The sequence below is a fragment of the Emydura macquarii genome, unplaced genomic scaffold (assembly GCF_026122565.2).
Source record: "Emydura macquarii macquarii isolate MOO-44397 ecotype Brisbane River unplaced genomic scaffold, CSIRO-AGI_Emac_v2 contig_2531, whole genome shotgun sequence".
NCBI lineage: Eukaryota > Metazoa > Chordata > Testudines > Chelidae > Emydura > Emydura macquarii.
The window spans coordinates 5,357,937-5,371,528 of NW_027132668.1; the positions used below are offsets into that span (position 1 = coordinate 5,357,937).

The 13,592-nt window shown below is 37.3% G+C and overlaps 1 protein-coding gene across 2 annotated transcripts in view; it reads left to right on the forward strand.

Annotated features, from left to right (window-relative positions):
- Positions 1 to 13,592, forward strand: part of GCC2 (GRIP and coiled-coil domain containing 2) — a 44,085-nt gene that overhangs the window by 15,482 nt on the left and 15,011 nt on the right. For both annotated transcript variants that reach the window (XM_067563615.1, XM_067563616.1), the window contains exons 8-17: positions 583 to 683; positions 772 to 870; positions 3,436 to 3,555; positions 5,130 to 5,294; positions 5,720 to 5,824; positions 6,397 to 6,559; positions 7,215 to 7,315; positions 7,442 to 7,519; positions 8,801 to 8,938; positions 13,226 to 13,347. In XM_067563615.1, coding sequence (XP_067419716.1) covers positions 583 to 683; positions 772 to 870; positions 3,436 to 3,555; positions 5,130 to 5,294; positions 5,720 to 5,824; positions 6,397 to 6,559; positions 7,215 to 7,315; positions 7,442 to 7,519; positions 8,801 to 8,938; positions 13,226 to 13,347 — 1,192 coding nt within the window. The remainder of the gene's footprint in view (positions 1 to 582; positions 684 to 771; positions 871 to 3,435; positions 3,556 to 5,129; positions 5,295 to 5,719; positions 5,825 to 6,396; positions 6,560 to 7,214; positions 7,316 to 7,441; positions 7,520 to 8,800; positions 8,939 to 13,225; positions 13,348 to 13,592) is intronic.

Sequence of the window (13,592 nt, forward strand, 5' to 3'; positions counted from 1 at the left end):
AGCACTGACTTGTTACAGAGAGAATCTTGCCCACAAATGATGGCAGGGTGTTTTGGGGTTTGTTTTGTTCTTATTTCCTTTAAGGGAAAATAGTTGTATGGCTAGGATGAATCCTCAGCGCTGCCTCGAGAGAAGAGGGAGGAAATAAAATCTCCCACCTCTCAAACAAACACACCCCACCCCTGCATTCCTACAACATGTAAATGACCAATGCAGTTACTTTAAAATGTTGGGGAGGAAGTGTTGGCAAGCTGAAACAACTGTATTTATCACCAGTGCAGCTGGAAACATGTATTTTGGATTTTAAAATTCTGTCTTAAGTTTGCTAATGGAACTCTCTGGTACAGTGAAATTGCACACAGTTATAGCTCTGTGTGTTGCTGGGAATCTTAGCTTTCACATCAGGCCTCCAAGAGCTTAAGTTAATGAAGTGTTTTAAATGTCTTCCTGCTTTTCAGTGGTAATGGATAGGTATACTGTTTTTGTTTGCTTAATGTTTTCAAATTCACGTAAATATTTGTTTTGTATTTGACTTCATTCCTTTGCGCAGGTGAATTAGTTTCTTTCTGTTTTTTGTGTTAGTGTATCTGGAAAAGGAATCTGCAGAGAGAGAAGAGAAGTTAAATAAAGTTAAAGTCCTTGCTGTGAAAGCAAGGAAAGAACTAGATTCGAGCAGAAAAGAGGTAACTTATGTAGACCTCATATTAAAGAGCTTTCTGGCATTATAAAGTTCTGTTGTAATCACACTGTTACCTATTTCTTTGTAATAAGGTGCAGTCCTTGAGAGAAGAATTAGAGTTGATACGATCAGAGAAAGATCAGCTGTCTACTTCTATGAGGGACATCATCCAAGGAGCAGAAAACTATAAGGTAGGATGTACTATAGCTTCAGAAATGCTTTATTTATCAGAAAATATTATTTAGAGATGGCATTTCCTAGCCTGATTCCAGACTGATGTGTCCATGACTCACTATTTGCATAATTACACTCAGCCTACCTAAATTTCCCTCTGTAACTACACTTCCTGTCCTAAATTATTGTACATTCCTGTCCTTTCTTCACTTCCTGTTCTAAATTATTGTACATTGTTACTGTGCGCTGTTCAACAATTGCCATATTTCACCTGAGAATGGTTATGTTTCAGTGGTGGATGAAGTGATCCCTGCATTTATAGTTGGCATCTAGTAGCATATATTATACTTCAAAAAATTATTTTATTAACTTGCTTATTCACATGAAGTATGTGTGTGGGGTGGAGAGCTAGAACAATTACAATGACTGTTTTGTAATTTTAATTATAAACATAAGTTTCCTTTATAACCCCTATTTTTACAGATTCAATTTTTAGAAATATTCATCCTTTTATGTGGAAATATTCCATGCTCAGTACCTGGCCAAAAGTGACTTTTTAAAGTTTGCTTAACTTTTTTGTATTATAAGCAATTCACCTTTGCATGTATATTTGGTTTAAAAATGCATAAATAAATATAACCATACTTTTAAAATATGGGACTAAGCCTCATTGGAGTTGTGAGGTTTTTAATAACATAGCATGCTCAGAAGTAGATTTTTCTTAATGGGTTCACTGCCTTACTGCCATCAATCCATTCTATCTGACTGGCATGATCACAGTGGTCAAGCAGGGACACCAGTGATATTGAGAGAGTTTTCCTCACGAAAACTATCTCCTTAAAACATGCATAACAAAGTGCTCCCCAAAATTACCTTTAACATCAGGGACAAGAAAAAACTATGGGTGCAATATTTAAGTTTTTCAGAAAACTTCTGGCATTCTTCAGTTCTTCAATTTTTAAATACTTTCTTTTTCCTGGTGGAAAAAATGCAGCTATCCAAATATAAATCAATAGAAAATGCTGTTGTTTTGTAAAACCAGAGTTCTGTAAAAACTGTTTCCCACCAATCGATAGCAGCAGAAAACTTGAGGATTCCTTTCTCCTCACCCCATTACTTTCATTTAGATGTGACTTTCAAAGTTTAATAAGGACCATTTGAATGCTAATGTTAAGTTTAGACCAAGAAAAATATAAGAAAATCTTAGTGGAAAATAACGATTGTTACTGCAGTTAAATTGAAATTGCCAAATCAAGAAACATAAAAGATAGGGTTCCAACAGTAAAGTAATTCTGCCCTCACTGCCAAAAAAATCAGTCATTCTTTTACTAATGTATGTTTTTTTTAAAAGAGGACTGAAAATAATGTAATCTTAAAATCAAAATGTATTTTATGCAATATGCACAGCATATTCCATATGCATTTTAATGCTTGCAAATCAGGCCCCATCACTTCCTCAAACTATACAGAAAATATCATAGAATCATAGAATATTAGAGTTGGAAGGGACCTCAGGAGGTCCTTTAGTCCAGCCCCTTGCTCAAAGCAGGATTAACCTCAACTAAATCATCCCAGTCAGGGCTTTGTCAAGCTGCAGCTTAAAAACCTCTAAAGATGGAGATTCCACCACCTCCCTGGGTAACCCATTCCAGTACTTCACCACCCTCCTAGTGAAAAACTTTTCCCTAATATCCAACCTAGACCTCCACCACTGCAACTTGAGACCATTGCTCCTTGTTCTGTCATCTGCTACCATTGAGAACAGCCTAGCTCCATCCTCCCTGGAACCCCCTTTCAGGTAGTTGAAGGCTGCTATCAAATCCCCCCTCATTCTCCTCTTTTGCAGATTAAACAAGCCTAGTTCCCTCAGCCTCTCCTTATAAGTCTTATGCTCCAGCCCCTTAATCATTTTTGTTGCCCTCCGCAGGACTCTCCAACTTGTCCACATCCTTTTTGTACTGGGGGCCCCAAAACTGGACACAATACTCCAAATGCGGCCTCACCAATGCCGAATAGACAGGAATAATTACTTCCCTCGATCTGCTGGCAATGCTCCTACTAATGCAGCCCAAAATACTATTAGTCTTCTTGGCAACCAGGGCACACTGCTGACTCATATCCAGCTTTTTATCCACTGTAACCCCCAGGTCCTCTTCTGCAGAACTGCTGCCTAACTTGTCGATCCCATCTGTAGCTGTGCATGGGATTCTTCCATCCTAAGTGCAGGACTCTGCACTTGTCCTTGTTGAACCTCATCAGATTTCTTTTGGCTCAATCCTCCAATTTGTCTAGGTCCCTCGGTATCCTATCCCTACCTTCCAGGGTTTCTACCACTCCCCCTAGTGACTTGGTGCTCTTCAATGAATGACTTTAACATAGAGAGGCAAACTTGAAAGAGTGGTTTCCACTGGAGTCTAGAATGGAACTGCAGCTTTAATTTACCTGTGGTAGTTCTGATGTCACAATAAGAAACCTCAAGTGCTGAACAGTAATAAGAATGTGCAAACACATTTATTTGTTATAAGCATGCCACAGCATCCATGTATTTAACAAAAATTAAAGTGCTTTGTGTGTGTTTCAAGAATCTTTTGCTGGAATATGACAAGCAAGCAGAACAGCTGGATTTGGAAAAGGACCGAGCAAATAATCTTGAACATCAGATGGATCACCTTACAAAACAACTACAAACTTCAGCTCAGCAGGTAGCTTATATTGTGACTGAGCAAATAATTTTTATGACAGATATTAAGTAGTTGATTGTAAGTTCCATTTCAGTTCGATAGACACGTACTTACATAAATTATCCCTGTAAATATTTTCATAATTCCATTTGTATTTTTGGATAGATATGAGCAAATAAACTAATATTTGTATTCTGACAAGGTAGAATCCCAGTGCTTGAAATATTTGGATTTGGAAAAAAAAATGTCTAGATTTCTATCTGAACAGCCAGTATCTAGGGGCCTGTTTGGAGTTATAGGATCAGGGCCCAAATCTGAAGAAATCTGAAATTAAGGCCATTGGTCAGCAACTGTAGTAAGTGAGCTTGAGCTGGCTGTCAGAAAAGAGCAGCTGCACAACAGTCAGACACATTTTAAGCCTTTTATATCTAATGAGTAGTGCAGAGCTTTATTTACCCTTTATTGATATTGTCCCTTCCCTCTACTTGGGACAAAGTACAGCAGCCATTAGTAAGGATTGAGAATTTTTTACCAGAAAACAATTTTACCAATTGTTTACCAAAACTAGATATTATTTTAAAATATTAGTATTAACTGTAAATTAAAAATGTCGAACTAGAAATGAGATTTTTTTTTTCTTCCTGTCTCCCTCAGAAAGTCCTGAGGAGAGAAGCAAAATGCATCCAGTCAACACTCAAAACATTTGAAAAACAAGTGGGTCATATGATGGCCTAAATTCAATCATTGATTGAAATTCTCTCATAAGATGAGACTTTAAAATCTCCTTTTTTTTTTTTCCCCCACAACCTCAGTCTTGAATACATTCTGTTTATCCAGCAAGTGATTTTTTTTTTCCAGATTCATGATATGAAATACTTAATGAACAAAATATGGCCAATAATTGTGCTGTTTGGCAATTTATTTCATGTACTTATCATTAATTCTGGATCTACACGACAAGGGAGAGACACTGATATAATATGGTGAACATGCTGGTGGTTTAAAACAAATCCTGTAAATATCTGCAACTGTAGTCCAGACAGGGACAGACTTCTTACCTGTGTTGCCTTATATAATTTAAAATGGATAAATTGGCAACATTTGGTGGTACTGAGGTAACTTCTTTGGTATAGGGGTTGATGTCATTAACATCTGCTCAGAATCATGGCAGCTGTATTTGAGTGGAGGGAGATGTATGTATATCTGAGCCTTGCATAATGCTGTGGTTGGCATGCTGTTCTTGAAGAGCTAGTAAATAGTTTTCCAGGATCTCCCACTGTTCTCCCTCAACCCTTTAAAAAGGCTGCAACAGGGTTGTAATATAGTTTCAAAACTGTGTTGTAGGAGTCCAAATTGTGCCACTCATTATTAAATCAGGCTGTTCCCTATTCTATTTTAAACTGTTAGTATGGACATGGTTTTGTCCTGTCATGTTCAAGCATCTGTAGAAATAGTTTACAAAGGTTGTTGGGTAGAAATCCTTGTGTATCTTTTAATAAAACAACAATAATAATAAACCTCAGCCAGTATCTCTGGCTATAAGTGTTGCAAGAATATTAACTTATACTTTCATCTTGCTACTAACTTCATTCTAGCAAGACCAACTACACTCTGCCAATGAAGACCTTATGGCTCGTATTGAAACTCTGCAGTCTAATGCTAAAATGCTAGAGGCCCAGCTATTAGAAACACAAAGAGCCAAAGCAAAAGTTGACAAAGAATTGGAAGCTGAAAAACTTCTAAAAGAGCAAAAGATAAAGGTAAAAGCAATATTGTGGGAACATAAAAAATAAGGCATGGGATATTCCCTGAATGAATTGAAGGAAAGACTCCTGAAAGTGTGGTAAACTTGCAGTGGAATTTTTAAAATATTTAACCAATTTCATTTTGTTACCTTTATAGATCAGATACGGCATCATATTCTGTTGCCTGGCTGACCCTTTCAGTATTGTCCCCATTGAGAGTTGTGTCATGGTCAAGAGTGAGAGTAGAATGGGGCCTTATGACTGAATGTTAAAATTAACAGTAATGTTAGTTTATAATCCAGCTGGGGTTTTTTTTGGAGGGTAGGGAAGCTTTTTCTCAAAAAGCCTGTCATCCTTACTAACATGAATTTTGTGACATCATGAACAAACATTATTTAACTCAAATTATATAACTGAAAAGCATTTAAACTAATTTTCAGGACCACAGCAGTGCGGTAAGAGAACTTGAAGAGCTTCAGATGCAGCTTCAAAAGGAAAAGAAACATCTTCAGAAAACTATGCAGGAGCTAGAGCGGGCCAGGAAGGTAGGGTAATTATTTCTATTACAGTAGTGCTTAAAGGACCCAAGTGAGATTATGGCCCCACTTTATGTGCCGTACATACACTTGACAGAAAATCCCCACCCCAAGAGCTTAAAATCTAAGTAAAACAAAGAGTGGGAGACGCAAGTCTTAATCCCATTTTATAGATGGGGAACTGAAGCATAGAGAAACTACTAGCCCAGGTCACACAAAAGACTGTGTGGAAGTGGGAACTGAATTCAGATATCTTGAGTCCCAATACAGTGCCTTAACCACAAGGCTATCTTTCCTTTTCAGGAGCCGGATTCATTTAGAATGCTAATTAGAAAATGCTAGACAGAATTTTAATATTTTAAATTGTTTCCATGTTTTGATTCTGATACCAAAAATAAGATTTAGAACACTGATGGGTGAGTTTTCCTCTCTTGCGTATGTGGCTCTAGACTAACAAAATTTAGAGTTGTAAGGAACAGTTTTGCAGTACAGAGTAATCAAAACAAAAATCTTCCAAATCAGCCTAAGCAATTTTAAACTGACTTTTCTAAAATTGGGACTACAAAATATGTAATCTACAGGATGCACAGAAGAGCACAGTAATGGATATGGAAATAGCTGATTATGAGCGTTTAGTGAAAGAACTTAATCAGAAGATTACAGATAAAAACAGCAAAATTGAAGATCTTGAGCAAGAGATCAGAATTCAAAAACAGAAACAAGAAACACTACAAGAAGAAATACGTAAGTAAAGTGTTTAACTTTTTAAAATTTCTCATTGTCTCCAATGGGGCATCTGGTATCCAGCGTTGTAGGGTGGGGAGGCAAACAGCTTGGGATCATCATGTATGTATCTTAACATTCTCAGAAACAAGAAGGGCAGCCAGGAAATAGTTGGAAGAAGACTTGTCAAAATTAGTTTGTGTTAAATGAGTTACTGTAGTTCATCTGTCACTTGTTTACTAAGCACTAAACTAATAATTATCATACTGAACAAACCACATTTCTCACGTCAGTGTTAATCTCAGAGCTGAAATGCTAGTGACATTTCAGAATCTTTTTACAAAATTGTGAGTGACTGAAAACCCCTGGCAGAGTTATAACACTCTTAAAAACATTACCAAATAATGGTGCGTTAAGTATTGCATTTTTTGCCATCCTCTTAAGCATAACCCCAGTTTACCTGAAGATGTTTTATCTGTTAGAAAACCAGTATGATACCTGGAAACTTGAAGTTGAACTCTTGGTGAACTGCTTGTTTGCAATATTTATTTTTAGGAAATTCTGACTTAGAATATTTTTATGTTTGAGATTTTTATTTACATTTAGAACACTTTTTTTTATGAAAGCACCCTATATAATTTTTTTCTTTGCTCATCAAAAATTATTTCTGCATTAGAATCACTTCAATCTTCTGTGCTACAATATGAGGAAAGTCACTCCAAGATAAAACAACTGCTGGTGAAAACCAAAAAAGAATTGACAGACTCAAGGCAAGCTGTAAGTGTTTATTTTACTGCATATGCTTTTTTTAAACCAAATGCTTATAATTTAGTAGCAAGTCTAGATTTTGAAATTTAAAAATATTTGGTGTTTTAAATTAACCAAGGTATCTTTCTCATGCAGGAAAATGACCATCTAATACTTCAAGCTTCATTAAAAGGAGAGCTAGAGGCAAGTCAGCAGCAAGTGGAAATCTATAAGGTAAGAAACTTCACTCTTTTTGTTGTTAGCAAAAGCTTTCTTACATAAGTAACTAGAAGGAATGCTCTGGAGCAGAGCTGGGGTTGCATAGGCTGAGGGCTACAGAAAATAAACCTGCTATTACAAAAGCTGTAACAATAATTTTGTTTTGAAACAGTTCTCAATTTTCCTCAAATATTTCATTTAACATAGTACCTTAAGTATTTCAATTTCTTGTTGTTAATTTTGTGCTTGTGCATAGTGTTTCTGCAGTGGGTATTTGTTTTGGAACAGAGTAACAAAATACATTTGACTGGCAAAATGGGTGTTGCGTTACTTTCTGCTGGATGGTGCATGTAACAAATAACTGCCCATTGCTGTTATCAGATCAGTTGCTCCTTTAATTCAAATGGTACAGCTGAGGATATGAAGGCTGTGGGTTCAAATTTTGTTAACAACCCATGCAGAGGGGTGAGTCATCACTATTGTACATGATGGAATTTGTCTGTTTCCAGTTTTTCTTTTAAAAAAAAATAACCAACACAACACACACACACACCCAACCCCACATACACTTGGAAATTTTTAACTACATTAAAGTTTAAGAATTAATTGTTGCAAAGTCAAACATTAGAAAATGTTAGAATTAAATTTGCCTGTACAACCTTAATTCTACTCACTTGTTTATGCACTGATAATATTTAATTGTGTGCTCATATTTTTTCTAATGTTTCGAATATGCTTTACAGTGCTTATAAGTGCTGCTGCTGTTATAGTTGATGTTTCAGAACTGATGCTAAAAAATCTTTTTAAAAATGCCAATTTACTCTGTCTTAACACATTTGTTTTGATATTCAGTTAGCTTGCTGCTTTCTCCCTTTTATTTTTCATCTCTCAAAAGAAAGTTAGGTAATCTGAGTCCTGTGACAAGGATACATTATTAATCTACCTTTTGGCCCTAAATAATTAAACTTTGCTTTTTTTAACAGTATTGTATTTAAAACACATTGCCAGCAAGAAGCCTTCATGTATGGTTAATTTTCATCTGTACGAATCTGATAGCTAATAGGCATCAGCATTGCTGCTAAATGACAAATTTGTTGATTTATAGAAAATTAGGCTGTGTCTTCTTCACATCAGTATTGTTTAAAATCAGATTTTCATTTTATTGTATCTAGTCATTTCTAGGTTTCCTATCACCAGAATATCTGCATGCTTTGTTGCATTCTCTGTTCACCTAATGAAAAGAGTTAATTCTGAAGACTAAATTCTAATTTTATTGAAATGCATACTTATTTTCAGATTCAGCTGGCTGAACTAACGTCAGAAAAACACAAGATTCAAGAACATCTGCGGACATCTTTGGAGCAACACCAGCGCTCGATGAGTGCTTATCAGCAGAAAATTGCAACCCTACAAGAAGAATGCAATACAGCAAAGGTACTTTTCATAAAATAAGTAATAACTCTTTAGACTGTTAGAAGGGGAAGTTACTTAACTTGCATTTCTGCTTCTCTAAAGATATTTATCTTGCAGGATTCTCACTTCTGGATCTTAGCTCCTTGGTAGATGACTGAAAGGAATTCTCCTAACGGAGAATGGTTTTTGGTAATGACTTTTGACCTTTTTAGCAATAGCAGCGTAGAGCACGACTAAGGCCTTGTACTGGTTGTTGTGCACCATCCTCTGTGGAATATAAATGCTGCCATCCAAACACTCTAGTCGGTTTCTTCAACTGCACCAGAGTAGAGGCTCTGTTGTGATAATTGGGCCAACAAAATAGAGAGCTCAGTTGTAAAAAGTAGATAAAAGTTTATAAGATGATCTAATAAATGTTGATGGAAAGTAGAGAGACAAGGCAGATGATGTAATATATTTTATTGAATCATGATGGGGGCTACTCGTCTTCCACGAATGCCTCCTGCTGGCCGGATGCATACCTGCATTTTTTTCTCAGTTCCTGATGTCTTATGTCCACTACTGCCCTCTTTAGATGGCTCTTCTGTGACTCCGCCCTTTGGGCAAGTCACAGTCTGTGAGAACACAAACAGACACCTTCTGGGGTAAAGAGTCTATCACAGTACCCTCGGTTGGAACTTCCTCCAGCCTTCCCTGAGCTCAGTCGCCTATCTGAGTAGCTTCAGTTGGTATCAGTCTGTAGTCCTGTCCCTGGACTCAGGTTCTTAATCAGTCCAACAGGGCCATCACAGTATCCTTGGTTAGTTGATCTGCACCCCTCCCTGGGCTAGCTTGCAAAGGTCTCTGCTTTGTTATGGAGCCGTGCCCCTAGGTCTTCCTCCCTGGAGACTCTTAGCCTCCTGGCCCAGCTGAGTCATTCTTTCAGTTTGGTCCCCTTCTAGGTTATATCAAAGTTCACAAATGCAGCCACTTCCCTGGATCTATTTAAACTCCCTTTGCTCTGGGCTTAAGCCACATCCCCACTGGCTGTTGGGGAGGACCTGGGCCTGCCCACTACTCTATTTCCTGACCAAGGAACCCTACAAGTAGCAGCTGCCTGCTGTGCCCCTTTAGCTACTCACTACATTTCTCTGGGCCACTTCCCTGTGGCCTCTTCATCTTCTTTGCCTGTGTTTGAGTCCCAACAGCTAGCCAAGAGCAGCTTCCTTGGTCCCCCAGTCCCGGCCAGCAACTGCTCTTGAGTCCCAGAAGCCATTCAGGAGCAGCTTTCCTACTCCTCTGGCTCTAGCCAGCAGACTGAACTTTTCTAGCCCTGCTAGCCCTTTTTATCTGAGCCTGCTGGGCACTGATTGTCTGCTTCCCACATAGCCTTTCTGGGCAGCTTGAAGGAACCACCTCCATTGCTCTTTTGTGGGGTGCGGTATGATAGGACTAAGGTGACCAGATATCCTGATTTTATAGGGACAGTCCCGATATTCGGGGCTTTTTTTTATATAGGCACCTATTACCCTCCACCCCCATCTGGATTTTTCACACTTGCTTTCTGGTCACCCTAGGTAGGACCAACAGGGCCTTGAGGCCTAGTATGCCCTGTCACATGGACCAATTTCTGTTAGTGAAAGAGACAAGCTTTTGAGCCATACAGAACTTTTTTTAGATGGAAAGTAGGTCAAGTTTCTTTCAATAATGAATGTTATAAATAGGTGCAAGAGGATCAGACAGAGAGACTAAATTAGTCCAAACAAGAAAAGGCCATGTTGATATAACTCAAGGATTAAATTGAAATCATGCTAGGTAAAAACAAAAAATGAAGAACCAAGGATGTAGAAATAATAGCTTCCTAAAGTTTTTTTTAAATAAACAAAAATTACATTTCGTGATAGTTAAGGTTGCTCCAGAACATTCAAGTCTGTGGAAAGAGGTAGCAATTTAGAGAAAATTCCATGCTGGAAAATAAAGGACATCTAAAAATAAAATGGTTCTTAATGGGGGCCAAAGTATGGAATCACTAATCTTGGAAAAGTTCGGAAGCACAGTGTATCCAAAATTGGATCCCCTTTTGGAAACTGAATATAAGAAATAACACTTTGAAAATGTATGGAGAGAGGACCAAGTTGCTGCTTTGCTGTTCTCTGTGGTGGATACATCCATCTAATCAAATGGGCTTTGACATTGCTTCCAGATAATAGCAAATGTGAGATGCCATTGGGCATCTATTTAGACATAGTTCTCTTTGTAATAGCATTGCTCAGCAAATAGGTGTCTTTAAAATATAAAATAAAATTTGGTGGAGTTCGTCTGCTCCAAATAGACACCCAAGGATTTCTGACACTGATGGTGGAACACTGACATAACTTTGGATAGGAATCTCAAGTGAGTTCACATTACGACCTTATCCATGTAAAAATTAATATGGTGTAAGATTCACTAGCACCAGGAAAATGACTTTCAGTGTAAGAAACTTAAGTTCACATGAATGAGTGTTTTTAAAGGAGCTTTCATCAGGACTACGATGGTGTTTCCCTGCACAGAAGACTAGCTCATAATAAGCCTAAAAAAAGATATTCCTGGAAGAAGTTAGTCTGTACAATAGACTGAGACAGGTGAAAAAAGAAGTCAAGCAGTTTTTGTGTAAAGCAAGTAAAGGAGTCTATATGGGCCTTATTGTACCAAACTTGCAAACCTTTCCCACTGGAAGCTGTAGGTCCTACTTAGTAAATGGCTTCTGATTCAGCTGCTTGACCACGCCATACCTACAAATCTTTAATGTGTCAGAAGCCAAGCTGTTAAGGGGAGAGTTTCTTTGAGCCAGACCTAAAGGAGTGTGTCTGGTTTGCCTTAAGGAAAGCTTGGGGGCACTCCAACCAATTCCTTTGTCCTGGGCAACCTTTGTAGATTCATTGGGCACTTCCATCCATCATGGCTGTAGCTCTGCCACAGTGACATGGTAAGAAGCTATTGTGTGGCCAGCCTTCTTTCTTGTATGCCACATGTACAAAAGAAGTACTGACACATCAGAAGAGCACATGACCAATGCAAACGTGAACGTCAAAATAGTTGTCAAGAACTAACCATAACTAAGAAATTAGGTGCAGAAACAGCAGAGCAAGTGAAGATATATCGTATACAACAAAGGCTGCTTATCAAATATTTTGAGGGTGGAGTACTTTAACTCAAGTGCCTGAATGGAAGGAAAAGTAAAGGACTTAGTTTAAAAAAAAATTATATTGATGTGCATCACTGGACCAAGAAGAGCTGTAACAATGGCTATTGAAGTATAGTCTCCCCAGGGAAGCTCCTTCACCAACAACAGTTAAGAAACAACTGGAACATTCAAAGAGAAGTATTTATACTTAGCAGGGGTGGGTATATTATATCCAGTAGAGTAGAGGGTATGACTTATGTTGCCCTCAAGGTTTTAAATAAAACAAATTCACAAACTATAGGAATTCCGCCAGCCTCTTGCTGAGATTCAGGAGTGAAAATCCTGCACAGATGGTATTTTTATAGAAGGGAAGCACAAAGCATAGAGTACTGGATGAGCAGTGCTTGTCAAGTCACTGTGATTACTATGCATTCTTCTTGCTGTAAGAGCTCTGGTCAAAGATGAAGCTACCTGACTTTTTTTTTTTTTTTTTTTTTTAATGGTAGGAAATTTACATCAACATAAACTGAATTTACATGTTAACTGAATTTAGTATAAACATAGCGAAAAGACAGAAAATAAACTGTACATACTCTTACAAAAACAAACTATGGAATTTTTCCATCCTCTTGTTTGCTTGAACAAAATACCAGAATGACTCAGTCTGAGTACAAATAGATGTCAGATTATGACTGTTACAGTGATGGACTATGACGAAGCCTGTGTGTTGACAGGGGAAATGATTGTCTATGCTGTTTCCATCTCGCTTTGGAGTTGCTGTTTGTAATATTATGGCAGTTATTTTTTTAAGGACTTTGTAATGTTTTATAGTACTATTTGTATGTTGCCTATATTCTATAATGAATTGTACATTTGTAAACTGTCTGAAAGACAGATGTGATTAACACTAATGTCCTCCCTGAACCAAACAAAGTTCACCTACCAATCATGGAATATTGCATTTTAAATGAACTGGTTCTCTTATATGATATGTTAATCATTTTCATCATCCATTCAACAAAACAAAAAAGGAAATGCAATTGGCATGTTCATGTTTCTTGATCTTTAAACAGCGTAATGTGCATACAGATCAGAGTAAAACTATTTGGTTTTATATAAATAAGTGATGTATATAATAGTGTTTTACTTTTTTCACATTATAGGCAGAACAAACTGCTGTTACCTCTGAATTTGAAAGCTACAAAGTCCGCGTTCATAATGTTTTAAAACAACAAAAGAATAAATCTGCTTCTCAGACTGAAACTGAGGGAGCCAAGCAAGAAAGGTAAAAATTGTCTATAAATGCTTTTCAGTTAAGCAAGAGGTGTGTTTTTTTTGTTTGTTTGTTTGTTTTTTAGTTTTTTTTAAAATTATCATATACATATTTAAATAAAGGTGCAGGGGGTGAGAAATCCACTTCAGAAGTCTTGGCTAACTGTAGTAATCTGTCAGAAATGTTCATCTATGTGAAGATTCTTGCTTCACATTTTGAGAACCATCTAATTTTTGGCATTAATATTTTTTGATTGA